Source organism: Epinephelus fuscoguttatus, linkage group LG12 (genome assembly GCF_011397635.1).
Source record: "Epinephelus fuscoguttatus linkage group LG12, E.fuscoguttatus.final_Chr_v1".
Lineage (NCBI taxonomy): Eukaryota > Metazoa > Chordata > Actinopteri > Perciformes > Serranidae > Epinephelus > Epinephelus fuscoguttatus.
This window is the reverse complement of record NC_064763.1, coordinates 251,458-274,187: the sequence shown is the minus strand read 5'-3', so window position 1 is coordinate 274,187 and position 22,730 is coordinate 251,458. Positions and strand designations below refer to the sequence as shown.

Sequence of the window (22,730 nt, the reverse complement as noted above, 5' to 3'; positions counted from 1 at the left end):
AGGTTTTTCCTTATCTTCTGAAATGGGGAACACAGTCAAATTACATGAGTACAGTATCTTAAAACAAGCCTATTTCTTTACTTACAGTCATTAACAGGACCCTATGTGAGTGCCCAATGGAAAGCTGATGCTAGAGCGCCATGGTATCCAACTTTGCTTTGCCTACCTTGAAAACACTGACATTTGGTGACGTCCTCCTTCTTGAAACTGTCGTGTGACAGGATTTCTAGTAAGCTAGAAAAATTGCTCTCTGAAATGCCAGAGGTTTCAAAGAACAGGCTCAGGGATGCCTCAGTGAAGGAATTGAATGGATATAGATCCACCTGTAGAGGCAAGGTATAAGCAAACATACATAAACATATGACATATCCCTTAATAAACATTACAGCAATAATTAATGTGGCAATGATGTATTGTTGTGTTATTTTCTTGACATATAGTAATTTTGTGAGTAGCCTAACCTTCAGTTGTACAGTCCTAAGACCGCATAGAGTAAAAAGCAATGCATTATCACAGTGTATCAATTGGACTCTACAGATGGCAGTAAAAGTGTAAAGCAAAATCTAGGTTTGTTATTAGCCTACCATTTCATTTTCAGCATCATCAATGCCTTCTGGCTCAGGAGCTTCCTCAATATCTATGTCCATGATGTCCTCGTCTGGCTGAGGCATGTCCTGCTCTTCATCCTCTTCATAGGCATAGTCTTGCAACTCATTGCCTTCATCAGAGTCCTCCTCATTGTGAACTTAAGAGACACAAAAGCAAAGCGGTCTGTGAGCAATAAAAAGGCTTTCTATTTTCTCCATATAACATTAATGTAGCCTAAATCAGTCACAGCACACAATAGCCTTAATAATAAATAGATAAAAAAAGTAGTCTAATTTCATTTCATTTTATGTCATTATTTCCATATATTTTGTAGGCACTGCTAAGAGCACTGTTTACATGTTGCCATGACAACGCAAGCAGTGCAATCTTTTATAACGGTTTAAAACGGTCTTATGGAGCAAAAAAGATTTTGCTTACCGTTCCTTTGGGACACTTTACATGTTAAATGTTGTCGTGATCTTAAAACTCTTTACCATCAGTGGAGGCGGGGAAGAATTGTCACGACAAGGGAATTCAGTTCAACGGTTTACTGAGCACTTCTTCAAGGCAGGTACAACCATAGACATATATACATAGACGCTGCATTGACTGCCTGAGCGCGTCCCAGCCGGCCGCCATCTTGGATGGGTCTCGCTTCGCCTCCATAGTGCATTCACTTCTATTGAGGAAGGAGCTGTATGCACAAGTAAAATAGAATAACTCGCTGAATTTTCAACTGATTTTCACGCGGTTTGGTTTGTTACAAACGGCACACATGTAGTTATGATACAGGATGCTTTCGTACATCAAAAATGTGGGATTTCATGCTTTAATACTTCCTGCAGATAGCAACAGCATGTTATTTAGGTCACAACACAGTTCTTTTATTCACCTCAAACCCAGAGTGAGATATATATATATATATATATATATATATAGATATATAGATATATATATATATATATATATATATATATATATATATATACAGTACAGGCCAAAAGTTTGGACACACCTTCTCATTCAATGCGTTTTCTTTATTTTCATGACTATTTACATTGTAGATTCTCACTGAAGGCATCAAAACTATGAATGAACACATGTGGAGTTATGTACTTCACAAAAAAAGGTGAAATAACTGAAAACATGTTTTATATTCTACTTTCTTCAAAATAGCCACCCTTTGCTCTGATTACTGCTTTGCACACTCTTGGCATTCTCTCCATGAGCTTCAAGAGGTAGTCACCTGAAATGGTTTCCACTTCACAGGTGTGCCTTATCAGGGTTAATTAGTGGAATTTTTGGAATTGCTTTATCAATGGGGTTGGGACCATCAGTTGTGTTGTGCAGAAGTCAGGTTAATACACAGCCGACAGCCCTATTGGACAACTGTTAAAATTCATATTATGGCAAGAACCAATCAGCTAAATAAAGAAAAACGAGTGGCCATCATTACTTTAAGAAATGAAGGTCAGTCAGTCCGCAAAATTGCAAAAACTTTAAATGTGTCCCCAAGTGGAGTCGCAAAAACCATCAAGCACTACAACGAAACTGGCACACATGAGGACCGACCCAGGAAAGGAAGACCAAGAGTCACCTCTGCTTCTGAGGATAAGTTCATCCGAGTCACCAGCCTCAGAAATCGCAAGTTAACAGCAGCTCAGATCAGAGACCAGATGAATGCCACACAGAGTTCTAGCAGCAGACCCATCTCTAGAACAACTGTTAAGAGGAGACTGCGCGAATCAGGCCTTCATGGTCAAATAGCTGCTAGGAAACCACTGCTAAGGAGAGGCAACAAGCAGAAGAGATTTGTTTGGGCCAAGAAACACAAGGAATGGACATTAGACCAGTGGAAATCTGTGCTTTGGTCTGATGAGTCCAAATTTGAGATCTTTGGTTCCAACCGCCGTGTCTTTGTGAGACGCAGAAAAGGTGAACGGATGGATTCCACATGCCTGGTTCCCACTGTGAAGCATGGAGGAGGAGGTGTGATGGTGTGGGGGTGTTTTGCTGGTGACACTGTTGGGGATTTATTCAAAATTGAAGGCACACTGAACCAGCATGGCTACCACAGCATCCTGCAGCGACATGCCATCCCATCCGGTTTGCGTTTAGTTGGACGATCATTTATTTTTCAACAGGACAATGACCCCAAACACACCTCCAGGCTGTGTAAGGGCTATTTGACCAAGAAGGAGAGTGATGGAGTGCTGCGGCAGATGACCTGGCCTCCACAGTGACCGGACCTGAACCCAGTCGAGATGGTTTGGGGTGAGCTGGACCGCAGAGTGAAGGCAAAGGGGCCAACAAGTGCTAAACACCTCTGGGAACTCCTTCAAGACTGTTGGAAAACCATTTCAGGTGACTACCTCTTGAAGCTCATGGAGAGAATGCCAAGAGTGTGCAAAGCAGTAATCAGAGCAAAGGGTGGCTATTTTGAAGAAAGTAGAATATAAAACATGTTTTCAGTTATTTCACCTTTTTTTGTGAAGTACATAACTCCACATGTGTTCATTCATAGTTTTGATGCCTTCAGTGAGAATCTACAATGTAAATAGTCATGAAAATAAAGAAAACGCATTGAATGAGAAGGTGTGTCCAAACTTTTGGCCTGTACTGTATATATATATATATACTGTGTAAACATACTGTATAAACACAATATACCAATATAAAACATAGTATAGCATATTAATACATTTATTAATATATTTTAATAAAGAAAATGCTTGATTGTTGGTTGAGTTTATTTCTCACACACACTCACTCTCTTTTATACCCACAGCCATCAGACTTCATAATACTTTGTTAAAAAGATGATCTTACAGACTTCTTTGAAATTTCCTTTGGTGATTAATAAAGTTCTTCTTATTCTTATTACACTGACTGCTGTGATCCCTCAAAAGTAGTAAAAAAACGTTTTCAAAATTTACATAAACACTGAAATTAATTTTGGTATTGGTATTATAACTATGAAAATTGGACTGTGGTCAAGATAATTTGAAAAAAGATACAGAAGGATGAGCAGCAGGGGATATTTGCAGCACAGCTGGTGGAAAAGTGAATATGTGCACAAAGGTGTGCTATATATAATATGCTATACTGTGTTTTGTATTGTGTATATTGTGTTTATACAGTATATACATCTCTCTCTCTCTCTCTCTCTCTCCATATATTTATATGTATATATATATATATATATATATATATATATATATATAAACAGATGTAAGAAAGAAATGTGTTGTGACCTAAAAAAAATGAAGTTGCTATCTGCAGAAAGTATTAAATCATGAGATCCGCATTTTTAATGTAAAGCATCCTGTATCATAACTACATGTGTGCCGTTTGTAACAAACCAAACCGCGTGAAAATCAGTTGAAAATTCAGTGAGTTATTCTATTTTACTTGTGCATACAGATCCTTCCTCAATAGAAGTGAATGCACTGTGGAGGCGAAGCGAGACCCATCCAAGATGGCGGCCGGCTGGGACGTCGGCTCCAATAGGCAGCGGCAGTCAATGCGGCGTCTATGTATATATGTCTATGGGTACAACACTCACCAACACTGTGTTTGACTTTGTACAATCTTTCTTAGCATATCAGGCCAAGGCAGGCTGTCTTTGGTGTCTCCCAGGCACAGACGGAGGAGGTTCAACTCTACATCTATGCATTACGGCAGACAGCAGACAACTCTCTCACACACACGCTAACTCTTATTCTGTTACACCATATCACTGCGCCTGGGAGCCTATCACATCATTGTAAACACTGACGTACTAGGAACTGCATTACTGCTTAACAAAAGGCAAATTAGCTTTATGCATCTGCGTTACAATATTATATGGTCTTATATATATTATATGTTAAATGTGTAAAGAAAAAGTCGGGCGAAATCGAAAGTGATGAAAAAAGTGGCCAGCACAAATAACGGACTTTCTGTGATCCTACAGCTAGTCTCACCAGGCTAACGTTGGCTAACGTTACAGGCGACTGGCCTCACACTCATCCTGCAAACCCGCCTTTCAGTAACGGTAAAGAGGAACTTCGGGCAAGCTTTCACTCTGGCAGCAAAATGACGAGTCGGTGCGTGTGTGGGACTCGCAAGTCCGACAAACTAGTTCTAAGGTAAGATGCTAACGCTTACTTCTCTTAAGACAAGGAACCCGCCTGGCTCATAACTAAATAAGGTAGATAGATACAACTTACCTTCTGCATCTTCTCTGACTCTTAGGGGATGAGGTTGTCGTTATCGGGCGAATTCGCAACATTTGTACGACCAAATAGACACGGTAACGTTAGTCTGCTCGCTACGCTGTCAAACTGCGTACAGTTGGGCTTGATGTGTGCTTGACTGTCGCGAGCTGAGTTGACAGGCGCCGTTGGTTGCAACACTGTTGCACGCGGGCTGAGTTGGCACGGGCCAAAGCCCGCGAATAAATTGCCGTATCCTAAGAGACTGGGAGCTATCGAAGCTAATGAAAATGCCCCCGTCGAGACTTGGGAACGTAACGTCGAGCAGTGAAGGCGAAAATCAAAGTTTGTAATACATGTAGCCAAAGCGTCAGTGTACTGTGTCTGATGGAAAATGAGCGATACACCCTTTTTGGTTATGAGGTTATATTATTCGGTTATTGGCTAGCTAGCTAACGTTAACGCATTGTAGCCAACGTTAACTAGGTTGTATCAAGGATAACATTTGGCTAGCTTTGGTACTTTATGCTTGCTTTTCTTACTGAACCAGAGCAGTCTTCATTTGAGCCAGAGCAGACTTTAATGCCATACAAAATAGTAAAGCATGATCATGCTGCCTGCTTCACTCTTTCAAATTCTTTGTAATTTAGATGGAGAAGGCAGGAGGAGAGGAGACGAGACGAGAGGACACCAGGAGACAAGGGGACAAATCCTGGTGCCAAATCTATCAAGATTTGGCACCAACAGAGGCAGAGTTGTTCGAGGTGAGTGAGTGATAGACATAGATTAACTTTATCATTACATAGAACAAGACAATTCCAACCAGAAGTGCTAAAATTATATTGCAGTTTATCCTTTATTGGAGCGTATTTGCAGCAGTATGTATGCTACAATACAAGGCAAATAATCATAGATCTATATCTAAGTAGACTGGTGACTGGGATGGTTAAAAGGGTAAATAACTGGTTTTATACAATAGCCCTATGTGCAATGGTTATACAACATGGGCAATGTACTGTATATTTAAAGTGACTTATGCATGGAGTTTACACAGGAGCCTACACAGCATAAACACAATATAGTTGAATGATACACATTGAGCCTCATTCACTAATATGTTCTTAAAGGGATAGTTCACCCAAAAATGAAAAATTAGCCTTTATCTACTTACCCTGATGACATTCGAAGAGGGTTAAGGGGGCTATTGTGGTCAATATTTTAGTAAACTGAATTATAGAATATTGCCTACTCACAGTAAGGTAAGAGCCCCCGTTTTTTGGGGTGAAAAATGTATGTCCAAAAAAGGCTAAATTTGTGTTTTCGCCCGTGCATACCTTTACTAAAACCTTTCTACAACTGTTCAGGTTCACCCTTTTTTTTAGGTTCACCTTTGCACAGTTACCTATGAGATGTTACATTAACAATTCCTATTTGAATTTGGCTGTGTTTCCAGGGGTGGTTTTAACTCAAAATGAAACACTTTTCTTTAGGCGAGAACCAAAATTTACATTTTCTGATGTGTTCCAAATGGATTTTCTCAGACACACTTATACATATCTTGATTCTGACACTTCTGTAACACATGTCTAGGTGTTTTTGTCATAGGTGACAAAAATTATTCCTACAGCCCTTGTATTTGTGAAGATATACCCTTTTTATTTTGGGTATGTCATTTTCACGCAGGAGGTTGAAAAATAGGTGGGGGGCTTAAGGGATACTATGAGGTGTGCATTAATTTTGAAAATGGAATCGATATACGGTCATAGCTATAGACTCATGTCTATGATTTTGAACCACAGGGTCAGCTGAACGAGGAGATGGGGCATGCTGTCCCTGTGTGGCATGTTCATGCCCATGCCACCTCATGGCTGGGAATAGGATGACAAGTAAGTGAAAAAGAAAAGAATATATGCCTCGACTCTCACCATTGACAGCTCCACCATCACTACCAACCCTCTGGCACACAACCTTAAAGGGATAGTTCAGTTTTTTTTTAAGTGGGGTTGTATGAACTCCATATGGCTACTTAGTAAATTAGATGCAGTACACAGCTATCTCCTCTCCCTCAGTAAGACACAATTGCTCAAACTTTTGGACGCAGAACCAGCCGCAAACAGGGAAGTATTGTACCAAATAAACAGGCTATTTTCTCTGCATACTAGAACTCCCATCTTAGAATAATACCACAGTTTAAGAGGACGCTACATAGACATTTTTTTAGTGCATTAACTTTTCAGAAAAGCGAAGTTTAGTGGAAAAACAAAGCCATGGAAAAACACAGCTCTCTCCTCTCCTTCAGCGAGTTCAGACTCCTTGTAACGAGGCTACTATCAGAGCCTGAACTCGCTAGCTTGTTGACTTGAACAGCTGAGAGTCGCATATTGCCTTAATATCCACTTCTCTAGTCTCCCGCTCATGCGCAGCACCCGGACGCACAAGTATAGTGGGACAAAATCCTACGCCAAGCTAAGGCATAGCAATGGCGTCAACGCACCGCAGAAGTATAAACCATAAACCAGGCTTTAGTTTCATCCTAGGCCCCACCATCTCCAGTGTTTCCCATATAGTTTATTTGGGACAGCGCCCAGCCCCCCAACGGACACCCCCGCCATCCCAACAGGATCCCCACCCAGAAATTCAAGTGCGGAATGAAAAAAAAAAGAATCCATTATTTGATTTTTATTTCAATCAAAGGGCGTATAACAGGTATTCTTTTTATCAAATAAAAAGCTAACTTTAATTTGCGCAATTTTAGAGTCTAATGCGTCGCTATCGTTTCATTACATTCCTTCAAATGCATTTCTCCTCTCCCCTCGCTCCTCTCTCACAACATACTCACCTGCACTCACACGGTACAGACCCACCCACACTCAAGAGAGTGGAGGAGAGAGCGTGTTGCCGACATTATGGTAAAAAAAAAAATCGAAAGAAAAATCTCCAGACATCCAGCTATGAGCCGCTGTTTTCACTCACTCACTGTTTTCTAAATGATAAATTCATCCTGAGGTATCCTGCATCACTTATTTTCCATGATATAAGAACAATCTTTGAAGGATCAAGCTTCAAATACAATCTACTAGTGCAGTGGTTCTCAACCTGTGGGTGGAGGCCCATAAGTGGGTCTCAGAGCTATTTTCACTGGATGGTGTATAAAGGTAAAGGTAAAAATGTGGCAAACATGTCTTTAGTGTATGGAGGCCCTAAGCAGACAAACATCCATCAGAGTATGTCAGAGTATACCCACTAGAATAAACCAGACTACACCAACTGGATAGATAGATAGATGAATGAATAAATAAAAATGATTAATATAGACAGATAGATGAATGACTAAACAAACAAACAACCAAACTGATTAATATACATGATCCTGAGCGATGGACCACGCTCATTTCAGCCCAGGCACCCCCTTCCCAAAGCAAAAAGTTAGCGGAAACACTGACCCCATGTCAGCCCCATTATGAAGACCTGATAGTCCACCTCTGTTACAACGCCTGTCATTCCATCTATCCCAGCTATAATGCTATCTCTTTGTGATGCAGGAGAGCATATGGTGTTGAAAACCGTTTTAACTTATTTTGTTTTTCCAGGCAATGAAGGGGAGCAGAAGAGGGCATTAGAGAAGAGCAAGGCTCTCTTTCTTCTGAAAAGATACCCCTCCACTGAGGAGAAGTCTGAGCTGTTAGTGAGGGGCTTCAGATGAAGACTGTGAACAAATGGTTCATTAATTACAGGTATAAAAGGTCAATAATGTAGTATTGGTCCATAGGTGCTGTAGCCTAATTTCACAGCTTTGTGTGCACACTATTTACATCTTACTGTACCCTTATGTATGTAACCCACAAAACAGACTACAGACTTTACTAGACTGTCAATGCATAGATTTATCAGAAGAGTAGTGGTTCTTCAATAAGTAAGTGGGGACAGGGACAACATATTTTGATGTCTCTTGATTCATTCCCATTTTAAATAGCAATATTTTTTGAAATTGCAGATACACCATGTTTCTTGAACTGCGGAGGCGGGCAGTTAAGAAAATAACAATGGAAACACGGAGGCCGATGTGGACCGCTTGGTGACGAGGGGCACAAACCTGGCCTTTGCCCACCTCCTTGGTAATGGGAGAGTGCTGAATGAGTCCTGCAGGGACACTGTGAAAACATACCTGCAGGCTTGGCTCAAGGCCCTAAGGGGGGGAAAGGACCCCAATGCCGAGGCCATTAAGGCAGTCCAGGACATGAAGAGTGCCTAGGGTGTGTGTGTGTGTGTGTGTGTGTGTGTGTGTGTGTGAGTGTGCGTGTGTGTTCAAACTGCAAATAGTATTTTATTAAATTTTTTGATGTTCTTAATTTGTTTGAAGGTTTATTTTGAATCGTTCATTGTATTCCCTAGATTAATTCATTTAAATTCATATTTATTCAATTGAATGATAAAATATTATATCATTCTTTATTTATTACATATTTTTGTATAGATCAGTATAAATGTATTGTTATTGTATATTTAAAATTGATTATTCTATGATACTTTTCTATGATATTCATTTAATTCAATAATTTATTCATTAAACACTTTTATAAACTTAATTTCACCTCCTGTTTATGTTCATCTTCTGTTGAAAACAATTGTTATATAAAAAAAAAATCACAGTACATTACCATATCCTTCTTCATTTGAAGCAGTATTTTACATTTTTAACTTGTTCATTCAGTTATTGTTTGTTTGTTTTTACCTTATTAATCCCATTACGCAGGGCTCTCAAGGAAATTAAAAATAATGCAAGTTAAATATTGAAAAAATAAGTAATTATCATTTACACTCCAATAACATTATATAAGATTTTACAGTAAAATATAAATAGACCATTATCATATTATCATCATAATACTCCAGTTGAAACAAGATAGCTTGACCATGTCTTTGAGACATGCATACCAATATCTGAAGCCGTCTTAAAATGGGAATGTCTTAAGCCAAAGGAAATATGTCTTAAGATGTCTTAAGACACTCAGTGTCTTCAAGACACAAAAATCTGTCTGGGTGCATCCCATGTGCTGCTCTGGCATGTCTTGAGACATGGGTGGCGTCTTCAATTTTTTGTCTTAAGATGTCTTAAGACGTCTTGATGTACAAAAATGTCTTGAGACGTCTTGATTTCTGTCACTAAGACATCTTGAGACACTTTGATGGCTGGGTATGTAATGGCGGACAGTTTAGTCTTGAAGAAATCAAAGAATGCGCCAATATGGCAACACTTTGGCTTTGAGACAAACGAATTAGGCAACCCTTGTTTGCACTGATTGAGTAAGCTAAACCTGCAAATTTATTTGTAAGGACTAAAAGAAACGTGTTACTGTCACTCTGTTGTCCGATGGTCGTTTTTTATTTTAAATGAGTCAATTGTGCCCCCAAGTGGCGAAAATCCGATATTATCGACTTGATGTGGTTTTTCACAAAAACCGGACCGTTTTAGGTTTTTTTTCTCATACCGACCCAACACTACATTGCGCCATGAAAAACAGGTGCTTGGAGAGATGTGCGTGCTGCGACTGTTTGAGCGTTCCTGCCCTGCATCAAAATGCCTTTATGCTTTTTAAAATCTTAAATATTCAAACATCTCTCTGGGCTGCTGGTGTCAATATTATGTTTAGCTTTTTTTCTAAACATTGCTTTAACACGAATTCTTCTACAAAGTCAAAGGTTTTTGTTGGAACACTGAGTTACCTTAAAGCTGTTTAAGGCTTGATAGCTGTAAAGCTGCAGCCGTTCCCAGCTACAGTCTCAATATGTGATGTAATGCTTACGTATTTACCAATAATAACCTATAATTAACAAATCTACAACTTCCAGCTTTGACAGTATTACAGCTTAACATTTCTAGCAACGTCTCTCAGCTCTTACTATCAAGTGCGAACTGGAGATGGACTCACAAGGCAGACTCACAGAATCAGATGAAAGTTCAGGATTTTTAAAGAGGCAAAGGTCGGTACACGGGAAGTCAGTCACGCAGGCAAAAGTATCCAAAAAGGACAGGTGAAAAGGGTGGTCACAAGCAAAAATGGTCAGAAACACACACAGAGGGCACACTAGGGAAATGCTAGACCTTTTACTCACGGGTAAAGATGATCTGGCAACAAAACGGGGAAGATAGGGACTAAACTAAGGCAATGAAGACAATGAGACACAGGTGAAACACATTAGAGCAGTGCAAGGAATCACAAAGGAGGGAAACTTGACAGGACATGGGAGCTGAAACGAGATGAGACAATGGTTACTAAAATAAAACAGGAAACACCGGGATGACAAATTAACATGATTCTAGGCAACTTGACGGGCCATGACACCTACCTTCCTTAGGTAATACACCAATCAGGTAACAGGAGCTCACAGTGGTGGTACTGGGGCCAGTTGCATAAATACAGACATATTCTTTTTCAAAATATAACTTTAAATCAGGGCGGCACGGTGGTGTGGTGGTTAGCACTCTCGCCTCACAGCAAGAGGGTTGCCGGTTCGATCCCGGGCGTGGGAGCCCTTCTGTGCGGAGTTTGCATGTTCTCCCCATGTGGGTTCTCTCCGGGCACTCTGGCTTCCTCCCACAGTCCAAAGACATGCAGAGTGGGGACTAGGTTAATTGGTAACTCTAAATTGTCCATAGGTGTGAATGTGAGCGTGAATGGTTGTTTGTCTCCATGTGTCAGCCCTGCGATAGTCTGGCGACCTGTCCAGGGTGTACCCTGCCTCTTGCCCGATGTCAGCTGGGATAGGCTCCAGCCCCCCCGCGACCCTCTAGAAGATGAATGAATGAACTTTAAATCAGACTTGCAATAGATACTTTAATCCTTGTTGCATAAAGCTTCCCTTTAGGTGACTGACTTTGATAGCCTACTGATAGCCTAGCCTAGTCTAGCCTACTGACTTTGATAGCCTACTGCACAATGCATTATGGGAAAATAAGACCCTTTACAGAGGAGAAAAATGGTGGATGCAACAGCGGCACCTCACTGAACACACTGCTGTCAGTGACAGACAGTAACACCACTGATAACATCATTGATTACCTCAGTGAGTCAGTAAATGAAATACCACCATCATTGTTACTGCATCTTCAGTTTATTTGCTTGAAGCGCTTCAGACACCAACACTAGGCTGTGTGCGTAAAATTATTGATACTTTGTATCACATAAGCAGTCTTCTCACAACCTATTTATTATTCACCTCACGACTTCAGGCTATGGCCGACAGTAACATAACACATGACATATTGTTTGTTTGTGATAATCTTTCTTGATACTGATTTGGGAACAGTGATGTGGCTGGATAGCTAGCCAGTTTTGTTGTTATACATGCTGTCCAATTATACATGCTGTCCAGTTATACATGCTGTCCAATTATATAGTATACAATTGTATACTATTATACAATAGTGTACAAGTATACTGTTTGTCAACTGTACACAATGTTATCAACTTTGAATCTTACTTGTTAATGTAAGCTTTCTGGCTCATAATTGAGCCAAAGGGCTCTATGAACTGACCAGGCCAGAAATATGTCAATCAATTCAGTTAAATCAATCAATTTTATTTATAAAGCCCAATATCACAAATCACAATTTGCCTCACAGGGCTTTACAGCATACGACATCCCTCTGTCCTTTGGACCCTCATAGTCATTGTGCAAATATTGTTTTGGTCTCAAAACAGCACAAACAACCACAATGACACGTTAACACACAAAACAGACTAACATCTCTCACATATTTATTGGAAAGAAATACTTGATTGGAGCTTAGAAGTAGTATATTGAACAATGACCAAGACATTTTACTGAACTGCATTACATAGACAATTTAACCTTAGCAGTCTCTAATCCACATAGCATGATGCCTGAACATAGGACTTTCACATTATTCTGCCTTAGCTGACGCTTGAACTCACAACTTCTGAGACTGAGGTCCGTCTTCTATCTCACTGAGTTAATTGGCAAGTGACAATTTATCTGGGGCTTCACAAATTGACTAAGTCAAGCATCAGGGTGCCAGACAGTAGCCATCCATGCCATGGAAAAGCAAATTTCAAAGTGAAAGTTCCACAGCTGTAGCACATATGGTTGTTTTGTTATGAATTTTCAAAGTTTTGAAATTTAGAGGCTTGCTGTAGCGCCACCATCAGGACTATTGTCTTGTGTTTCCAGTTGAGGACATCTGGCATGGTACTGGACCTTTATGAAAAGTTTGGGTAGATTTCTCATATGGAAATGTTGCACAAGCTGAGGCTTGAACTCACAATCTTCAACACCAAGAACCATCCTCTGTCTCACTGAGCTAATTGGCAAATGGAAATGTCACATGTAGCTTCACAAATTGACTAAGCCAGTCACCTGTGTGCAAGACAGCAGCTGTTAGTGTGTAAAGGCAGATTTCAAACGGCTGTCAAAAATTCAGTTATTAAGACAAAAATCCGTAAATACACAAATTGCATCTAGACAGCATGGAGATGTTGCTAATTTGTTTTTAACAATGATTTATTGGCTCCATAATGAAAAACTGATGTTTAAAAATGCCATTTTTGCATTGACTCCAATTGTTCGCATGAGAGCAAAATTCAAAATGCTGTTTAAAAATTCAGTTTTTGAGATAAATGATATGAGATATTTTCCAAATATCATCTACCATGACTCCAAAATTTTGTCATTTTTTTAATGAACATTGAAAATGTATTTAGCAAGAATTTGCAAGTATATATTTTCAATACCATTTACAGTCAAACATTTTGATGCAGTATAGGCTCAATTTTCAATAAATCAAAAATCTGTGTGGATCGTTTGTGTAGGACAGTCTGAAGATGCTCTGTAGCAAGTTTGGTGTCAATTGAGCAAAAATTGTGAGAGGAGATAGGTTTAAGACGTTTTACAGTTTTTGAAAAAAACAGAGTGATGTACTTCATAATTTGCAATAGGTTTAAATATACAAAAGTTTCTTCAGTATTGGGGCTACATTTTGGTGAAAGTTGCAAATCTGTACCACATATGGTTGATTTGTTGTGAATTTTCAAAATTTTGAACTTTAGTGGCTTGCTGTAGCGCCACCATCAGGACTATTGGCCTGTTTTTGCAGCTGAGGCAATCTGGCATGGGACTGGACCTTTGTGCAAAGTTTGGTGATTTTTCGCACATGGGAAGTAGGATTTCCTCGGATGAAGAAGAAGAAGAAGAAGAAGAAGATGCAGGATAACAATAGGATCCTGGCAGCTTAGGCTGCCCGGCCCCTAATAATAAGAAATTAACCTTTCATAACAATAAACAGACGTAACTTGCGTGGCCGTTGAGACCCCCTCCCCCCCCCCCCCATGTCTAGGCTTGTGGCACCGTCCAGCTCCCTGGGGGAACCACGGTGTCATCGGACGGCACATCAGGAAGAGGAAGAAATGCCCAGTGAAGCAGGAGCAACAGGAAAAGCCAGCAGCGGCGTGCTGAAGGCGGCAGCTAAACTGGAGAGCATTTGGCGGCTAATGCTCCTATCAACCCAGCCCTAACTATCTAAAGGAGGCGCAGGCCTCCCCTCCTAACACAGGAATGGTTAAACCTACTCAGCTGTCTTCGTCGCCGGCGGCCCTACCAGCCACGAACGATACCCTCCCTTCCAGGATGAACGTAGCCACACATACAACAAATTGCTCCCCAGACACACAGACAAATGCATGCAATCAGCCGCAGCTGCATCTTATCAGTTCGCAGCAATCACACCACAGTACACAGCATATTTAGATGACCTCAAACAAAACTGATAAGTTTGTTTCGGGTATCACTTACCATCTGTCTTTAATTGATTACCAAACATTTGTAGGTGTGGCCTGATGCACTTAATGGGCCAAAACTCTTCAATGCCAAATTAGACTGCAACCAAATTTGGCAATGTTGTGCACATCGTACAAGTGTGTAAATTTTCATACAGTTTTACTCATAGACGGTGCTACAGTAACATCACAATTGGATTCTTTTGGTTTACAACTCTGTGTACTTAAATAGAATTAAACGTGGTAAACAAGTTCTCCATGATCATGTGTATGACATATTTAATGATGTCACCAATACACCAATAGCCCCATCATCAACACCACCACACTACGTAATAAGTGCCATATCTCTTAAATGTAATATTCCAAGGTAACCAAATTTAGTAAACTACAGATAGGGATGCTAACCAAGTCTGTATCATTTGATACAGATACATTTGATTTCACCTGTAGTTGGCCCTAAAAGATTTGAAAAATTGTTGTAACAGCAGCAGCTTGCAGCTGGCAGCAGCCACAGGTGGGAGCAAGTGCAGCAGCAGCTAACAGCTTCCAGCTCTCACATGCACTTTCTTCAGAAAATGCAAATATTTTCCTTTGTCTCTATTGTCTTTTTGAACAGGGAACACTGTCAGCAACCTGATCATGATTCTTCCTCCCATTTATGGGGCCATCCAGACGATTCGTGATGGCCTTGAGCTTCGCTATATCTGCTCTTTCCTCGGACTTGCAGGTTAGTATGTTGCAACCATAAAGTATCTAGCTTTACATTAGTGACAATACTGAAGCAAACACAACTCTTGTTTACATATTGTGTCTGTTGACAGAGGACTTTCCCATTGTACAATATATCCTGCTGATGCCATCAGTCATGTTGCATGCACATGAGAATGTCCTGACTTTCAATTTTAATGTTTGGTGGGATTGCCTGTGTGTCCCCCAGCTGTTGGTGTTGGTTCCTGGTGCTTCCACATGACACTGCTATATGAGATGCAGGTGGGCTACAGTGTTACATGAAAACCTTAATATGTCAGCAAAAAGTACCCTTACAGAATCATGACGGGGTGATAGTTGAGTGTTATCTTTTCTGAATATCAATGTCTTGCTGAAACTGCATGAATCAGACCCATTGTTGTCTTGGGCAATATGGATTTGAGAGGTCGAACATTTGCTGTCTAACGCAATGTGACATTATGCTTAAACAATGTAATCCTATAGTTATGTATTAATTTATGTTTTCTTCTTACTCTCATTTGCAGTTACTGGACGAGTTGCCGATGATTTACAGTACATGCGTCTTTGTCTACTGCCTGTAAGTTGCTCAACTTTGTGGATGTATTGTTGTTGAAGCAGTAACCGATGGTCACTGAGAACATAGTCAGTGTGACTGTGGCTGTAAAATGAGCCATTAACCTTACTGATCAATTGATACACTCAAAGAGAGTATTATCACCCTGTAGTTGTTAGAGTGTGCTGTATATAATTTATTTTTAAATTTATTTTTTATTTTTTGAATCAGTTATAGAAACTCTTCATACATTGACATGATGAGACAAATATGTGATTAGTCTCAATACCTCTTCAGACAAAATTAAATCTGATAAAGTATTAGTTGTTTTCCGTTGTGAGTTACATTGCTGGGAGCTGGAATGAGCTAGAAAGATGAAATTAGTCTGATAACTGGAAAATAATGTGCAAATGTCTTGCAAGAAATATGACTCAAATGGGCCATGTTGTGGTGCTGTAATTAACAACCAAAAATGGGATTTTAGAAAGGCCACGCCCCTCACACTGTAAGTCCGATCCACCTGAAATTTGGCAAACATATCCAACTGAATGTGCTCTAGAACAAATCATTTTGGACCATAAATGTCTGCCATAATGGATTTTTTTACTAATTTGCATAATGTGAAAAACAGTAAAAATTAATAGACTTTTCTTAATTTTGACTCTATTGACACCAAATTTTTTATACAGCCGTGTGGGACTGCAATACACATTGGTACAATAAATGAGCACGATCAGTTAAAAAACACAGTCACCATAAATAAAAATAAAAAAAAAACTTTGAAAGGGCAGGGCTTATAAGTTAATTGGCCATAACTCATTAATTGTTTTTTCCAATTAACATAAATCTTGGCAGATACCTTCAGTACATGTTGGGGAGTAAAGGCACTTAAGCATTGTAAGCCTGACCCAAAGGGGGCACCACAATTGCCACAAACCTCAAAACCTGGTGAATAGAATTTCAATTTCGGTACACATACTCTCAGGGGAAGTATTAACCAAGATCTAATGTGTCATGATGATTGGTGCATGTGGGCATGGCCTACTTAGCATTATATGCTATATTATGCCTTTACTCAAATTACTGTGACTGAGCATAACCTAAAGAAAGGAAACTTGGCACCATAACTGGAAATTATGTTCTAATACTTTACAAGAATTTCAATCCCAGTCGGCCTGATCGTGGTGCTTACGCCATGAGTCACACCATGATGAATACTTTGCCAATTTGTATGATGTGAAAAACACTAATATGAATAGACTTTCCTGGATTTTGATTCTGTGAAGACCAAACTTGGTTTGCAGCCTTGTAGGACTGAGATACAAATCCTGCTGTAACTGGGGAAGATCGACCATCGACAAGCAGCCATCTATCAAAATTACTTAGCAAAAGGCAGGGCTTGGAGAGAAATAAGCCATAACTCAAGTTTTTTGAGCAATCCTGATTAAACTCACTTCACAGATCCTGTACCTACATCTGAACATGTTTATGTTCATGTATATGTCTATTTCATATTAGCAGCCATATTGGCCTCCAAAATACAAAGTCCAATGTAAACCCTGGATTCCACTGGAGCTGTGGGTGGCACACCAGGCTCTCCACAGGCTATTATTTAATGCTTTTCAGGGCTTGACGCTAACTTTTTTCCCAAGGAGCACATGTGCTCCTAATTTGAACTTTAGGGGCACAATGTAAATTGATCAAATAATGTGTTTTCCGTAATAAACGTGATGCAAATAGACATTTACAAGCAAAATTATTTAATGAATTTGTATACAAAATGTACAGAATAGTAAAATCATCAAGTTTTGAAAAAGTATTGCAATTTAATTTTGTCTTTAATGTTATTATCTTATATATATTATCTTTGCAATATGATTATCTTATATAATGTTATTACTATCCTAAAACATTCTCCAGGTCCTCTGAAACTCTGCAGGACTTAAGCCTCTTTCACACAGAGCTTTCGCGGCACCCACCGCGGGGTAGGGCGCAGAGGACAGGATTTGGGGGAGTACAGGCTCGTTCAGGAGCTACAGCTCCATGGTGACCGCTTCCAGGTCTACTCTAGGCTCTTCTCTGCTATTGGACGTGCGGCACCGAGGTGTCGTCACAGCGCGCAGACGCTGCGACATGCGCCCTCTTGCGCGCCGCTCAGCTCGGCAGAGTGGTGCGCACTTGCGCCAAGGTAGCACATACACTATGAATGGGTTCGTCGGCGGAGGTCTGCGCTTTGCACGCTCTGTGTGAAAAGGGCTTTATTTCCACCCTGCCCAGCAGCGGTACCGTGGCGAACGGTCCCTAAAGGCCTCTACACATGATCAGCTGTAAAACCGCTTTGCGCTGGCTGTCCCATTGTTTGTCTATGGAGAGGGCGTCGCGCATCGCTCTGATTTTCCGCCCGAGTGCTGTGCTCAGAGTTGAAATTATTTGAACTACGGGGAGAACGGAGCAGGCTTCCCTGGAGATCCGCCGCCTAACCCGGTCCATCTCCTCCACACTTTGACTTATTTCCACGCTGCCGACAGTGGGACTTAAGCCCTTTTCACACAGAGCCACCGACGAACCCATTCATTGTGTATGTGCTACCGCGGCGCAAGAGTGCATTGTGTCGACAGTGGCTTGGAAAACCGCCCATAACCGTGTCACACGGAGAAGAGGGAAGGCAGCTGGAGTTCCTCCAACATTTGCGGTTATGTTATCATATTTTTTTATTGACAAAAATATAGGCTGCTTCGGCAGATTTTTTTATGCGCACATGTGCCCCTAAATTTTTTTACAGTTCGCACACACCTATTTTTAGTCGCAAATGCAAGTGAAACGCTCGCACTGTCGAGCCCTGCTTTTTTAATGTTTAGTTGTAAAAAATATCTTTATCTTAAATGGCAATTGTAATTGTTTTAATTGAAAATAAGCATGATGCATCAGAATCAGTGCTGTGCATTGTTATTGCTGCTGCCATGCTTTTTAAAATGTGACCTAAAAATAGATTTCCCTCTACAAGAAAATTATGCCCCCTTGAGTAATTCATGCGATCACTCTCTCTTACAAAACATAATTAGTGCCTATCCCTAATGTACATAGGAAATATTTATGAATAGTTCCTTTATCTGAGTACATGGCAGTGTTTCCCACAGGACAGGAATCTATTTGTGGTGGCGGCGGTGCAACCAAGAAAAACGAGGAGTTTGAATAGAACTACAACACTTTCATTGAATACAGGCAGATACAGATATAGATATACATATATTGATATACAGATATAGAGATATACATATACAGATATATAGATATATATAGAGAGATATAGATATATACACATATAGATATATAGATAAATAGATATACAGATAGCTTGCAGATAGCCTGCAGTCATCAGTTTTACTCCCTACAGTTAATCCTGTGTTTCCCTACTTCCTGCAGAGTTTGCACCCTTTGTCAGGGAATGAATTTTTCGGGGCTTCCTAAAAAAAAATACTCTAAGGCCTTATCATATGGAAAGTCCTCGAGGTCAGGCCCATTGATCGAAATTCTCAGGCAGGCAGCCAGGTGTTCTCCTTGCAGGTGGTTTCTAAGGTCTGTTTTCACCTAAGGATTCATCAAAAAAAAAAAAAACTTTACATGTCATAAACTGCACCAATAAGGAAAATGTGAAAGTATTTGTTTTGCTCCTCAAAGTGATGCTCTTACCCTATTAAGAGTAGAAAAATCCCTTTCATAATTCATGCTTGAAACGGGGATCACCAAGGCAATGCCTGCGAGGAGGCTGAGGCAGGGGTAGATATTATCCCACTCATTGAACTCACTTGCCAGCAGAGTAAGGATGTCAGCCTGGTTCTTGTCCTTCAGAAAACAGGTTTGGGATTAGTTAGTTAGTGAGTGTGAGTGTGTTATGAATCCTATCCTATCCTATGAATCCTATAATTATAAATCACTTTAATTCACCCACCTTGAATGCCCCAGTAAGGACATGGTTCTTAAATGATGTCCACTCCTGTAGGACCTCATTCTCTTGCTCAGGGCAGAATTTTCTGGCAAGAATCTTCAGATTGGCAATGTTTGCAGAGTCATCTAGCAGAACAGCCGATTTAGGTCCGAAGACACTGAAAGCCCCAAGTATGTCCAGGTCATGGAACCTCAGGTGAAAGTTTTTTTCCAGGCCACTTAGTATGGGTGGATGACAATGAACATAGGAAGATGAGCTTACAGCCACCTTTAATATAGTCATTAAGGGTCAGACCATAGAATCAGGAATATAAATATAAATCATGTAAGAGGTAAATCATTACTTTATCTCATTATTTACCTCTTGCTGGAATCTGGCCCACTGCTCCCCCCTTGGGGCTTCCTGGACATCTCCTTGCCCCTGTCCTCTCCTGTTCCTCTCCTCCTCATGCCGAATGTTAAAGGCCCCAAGAGAATTAGGACAGGAATGATCCCGGGAGTGGAGTCTGTCCAGCTTCTCTGATGTTCCTCAGAGTATTTATGGTGACAGGGACCTAAATAAAGAAAAAAAAAAAAAACAACTAAAAAAAAAAAAACATAGCTGCTGTTACTGGTCAGACATGGAAAGGACCCCTATTTCAATGCATCAAAACACACTGACTTTTATCACACTAATTGTTTCAAGTAAATGTGCACATTCAGCATACCATCTCCTTTATATGAAGGAAGTTGACGTCTGCTTTTTGAAATACGTCATCTTCCTTCAGACAGACTTGCAAGGTGGGGCAAAACATCAGCCTGTAGGTAAACAGCAGCCACAAATCTGTAGTAGAGGCTGACTTTTTCCGGGAGTCCCACAGGTCATGTGATTCCCGTGGGATTCCCACGAATCCGTTTCACTATTCTTGATGTGATTGGGACGGGATGGGAAACAAAGTCAACAGGAGCAGGTGGGACTGGGAATCATAATTAGGCCTGTCGCGATATGCGATAAGTGGGTTAATTGCACGGTAAATTAAAAGGGATTAATTGCCATATTCATGCGTGTTTGTTTTCCTCATCTCTCTCCACCAAAGAGACTGGACGACAAGAGCGTTCACTTCTGTGCATCGTCTGGCAGCCAGGTGACTGGTTCATTAGTGTAATGAACGGAGGGAAAGCTCTTGTCATCGAGTGTCTTTGTCTCTGTGGGGGAGGCGGGGCTATGGGCTACACACACAGTGCGATCTTTGTGAGGGGGAGACGAAGCAAAGAAGAAAACAGAGAGTTGTGCGTAAGAGGAAGACATGGAACTTGTTCCTAAACCAAATGCCACGGCCCCTGTGTGGGTGTGTTTTGGATTTAAACCAAATGACAGAGGGCAGCCCAGTAATTTGGACGAGCTGGTGTGCCGGGTTTGTTCTAAAACCATCTCAACAAAAAGAGCGAATACGACCAACTTGACTGCACACCTGTTAAAACAGTAACATGCTGCTCTAACACTGATGCTTTAGTATTTATAATCTAATGATGCCATATATAATAATATCAATCAGAGGAACCAAACACTACTTCTACTGCAATACTTTAACTACATTTTTCTCTCTCAGAACTGGTTCTTATGACGTGTTGTCTGACCACATCAGAAATCAAATGTGTTTGTCATTCTGAACAGCATCAAGGTGGAGTGAATGTTAAAATAATTAGGCAATAAACATCAAAACACAACATTAGATGGCATATTTGGGTTTATATTCAACTAAGGTAGGCATTGTGTGATCCATGTACTATAGATTTTTTTGCTGTAACTGAAACACAACACGGGAGCGGGATGGGATGGGATGGGATGGGGTTATTTTTGTGGGAGTGGGATGGGACGGGACTGAAAATCCACTCCCGTGTCACCCTCTAATCTGTAGGTGGCACAAAAGGTGTAGAGCCCGTTTGCCACCGGACATCTACGCACTTCTGCCTCCTCTGCCAGGGCTGCCAGGACTGCTGTAAGGTTTCTCTGCAAGTTCTCAATTGCCTTGTGCTGAGACAGCCAACATGTGTCTTTTACTTCCTGGAAATGTTGCAACAAAGAGAGGATATAGTTACTGATAGACAGAAAATAACAAAAAATAATAATAATGGTATCACATTTTACATTATGAATAGTCTCGCTCACCAGACCTTTCTCAAGAAAAGAAAGGTCTGGCTGGGCCGACTCTCACTTTAAGATTGGAGAAAAAAACGCCCCGGATGCTTGTATTTCTTTCAACTAATCACAGTCGCTCTGGGTGGTGCCACAGCAACGGTGTGCTTGCAAAAATATTGCCAGGGGGAAACAGGTGTTCGTGTAACACGCCCACAAAAATATCGCCTACAGGATGCAAACCATGGCAGAAAAATGGCTACATCCCCGCAAGATCAAACACCGCAAAAGGTAGTAAAGGACGTGTTTAAAACTGCAACCGGAGGTGGTAGGGCGGGACTTCAGCGGGTGGCTCGTTCCGCCCAATGAGAGGCTGATCTATGCAGCGAACTTCCGCCCACTCAGACTACATTATGAATAAACAAAAGATAACTACTACAGTATCAAATTACGATTACCTTTATTTTTAAATCACTAACACCCAGGGTGATGGACGCTGCCTGGAGCATGCAGAAGAATAAGTGGAGCTCTTGCAGGTGATCTCTGAAGGCGGCCATTTACTTAACATCGTTGGATGAGTCCTTGCAGGCAAGGGCTAATCTATGGGCTGCACAAGCCACACCCACGATCTTTGGGTAGCTGTCCGCAAGTTGCTTCACAACACCATTCACACACCCTGAATTAAAAAAAAATGTTTTTTAAAATAAAATTAATCAGTAACAAACATAGGTTATAACAAACAATTTTACATGATATGTATAATAATACCTGTCAACAGCTGCTCTATCAGTCCCCACTCCATAAAG

General features: G+C 40.6%; 2 protein-coding genes and 2 long non-coding RNA genes across 7 annotated transcripts in view; 2 read left to right on the top strand and 2 right to left on the bottom strand.

Annotated features, from left to right (window-relative positions):
- Positions 1–22,730, top strand: part of acer3 (alkaline ceramidase 3) — a 92,532-nt gene that overhangs the window by 38,478 nt on the left and 31,324 nt on the right. For all 4 annotated transcript variants that reach the window (XM_049591602.1, XM_049591601.1, XM_049591605.1 and 1 more), the window contains 3 exons: positions 15,198–15,308; positions 15,519–15,571; positions 15,835–15,887. In XM_049591602.1, coding sequence (XP_049447559.1) covers positions 15,198–15,308; positions 15,519–15,571; positions 15,835–15,887 — 217 coding nt within the window. The remainder of the gene's footprint in view (positions 1–15,197; positions 15,309–15,518; positions 15,572–15,834; positions 15,888–22,730) is intronic.
- Positions 191–1,231, bottom strand: LOC125898041 (uncharacterized). Its single transcript, XR_007450563.1, has 3 exons — positions 1,027–1,231; positions 585–745; positions 191–323 (listed from the first exon to the last, which is right to left on the bottom strand). It is a non-coding gene; the product is annotated as an uncharacterized LOC125898041 (long non-coding RNA).
- LOC125898040 (uncharacterized) lies at positions 4,096–9,060 on the top strand. Its single transcript, XR_007450562.1, has 5 exons — positions 4,096–4,718; positions 5,435–5,548; positions 6,584–6,670; positions 8,375–8,518; positions 8,779–9,060. It is a non-coding gene; the product is annotated as an uncharacterized LOC125898040 (long non-coding RNA).
- Positions 15,897–20,437, bottom strand: LOC125898031 (uncharacterized). The gene is made up of 4 exons (XM_049591642.1): positions 20,170–20,437; positions 19,813–20,026; positions 19,554–19,706; positions 15,897–19,451 (listed from the first exon to the last, which is right to left on the bottom strand). The coding sequence occupies exons 1-4, from the start codon at positions 20,256–20,258 to the stop codon at positions 19,302–19,304; spliced, it is 606 nt and encodes a 201-aa protein (XP_049447599.1). The 5' UTR covers positions 20,259–20,437; the 3' UTR covers positions 15,897–19,301.

Excerpts from the sequence above, each read along its gene's own strand:
- LOC125898031 (XM_049591642.1), bottom strand. The coding sequence starts at position 20,258 with ATGAGGAGGAGAGGAACAGGAGAGGACAGGGGCAAGGAGATGTCCAGG. Across the intron at positions 19,707-19,812 it reads TCCTTACTGGGGCATTCAAG|GACAAGAACCAGGCTGACAT; the intron begins GTGGGTGAATTA and ends TGTTTTCTGAAG. Across the intron at positions 19,452-19,553 it reads ATTTTTCTACTCTTAATAGG|GTGAAAACAGACCTTAGAAA; the intron begins GTAAGAGCATCA and ends ATGAATCCTTAG.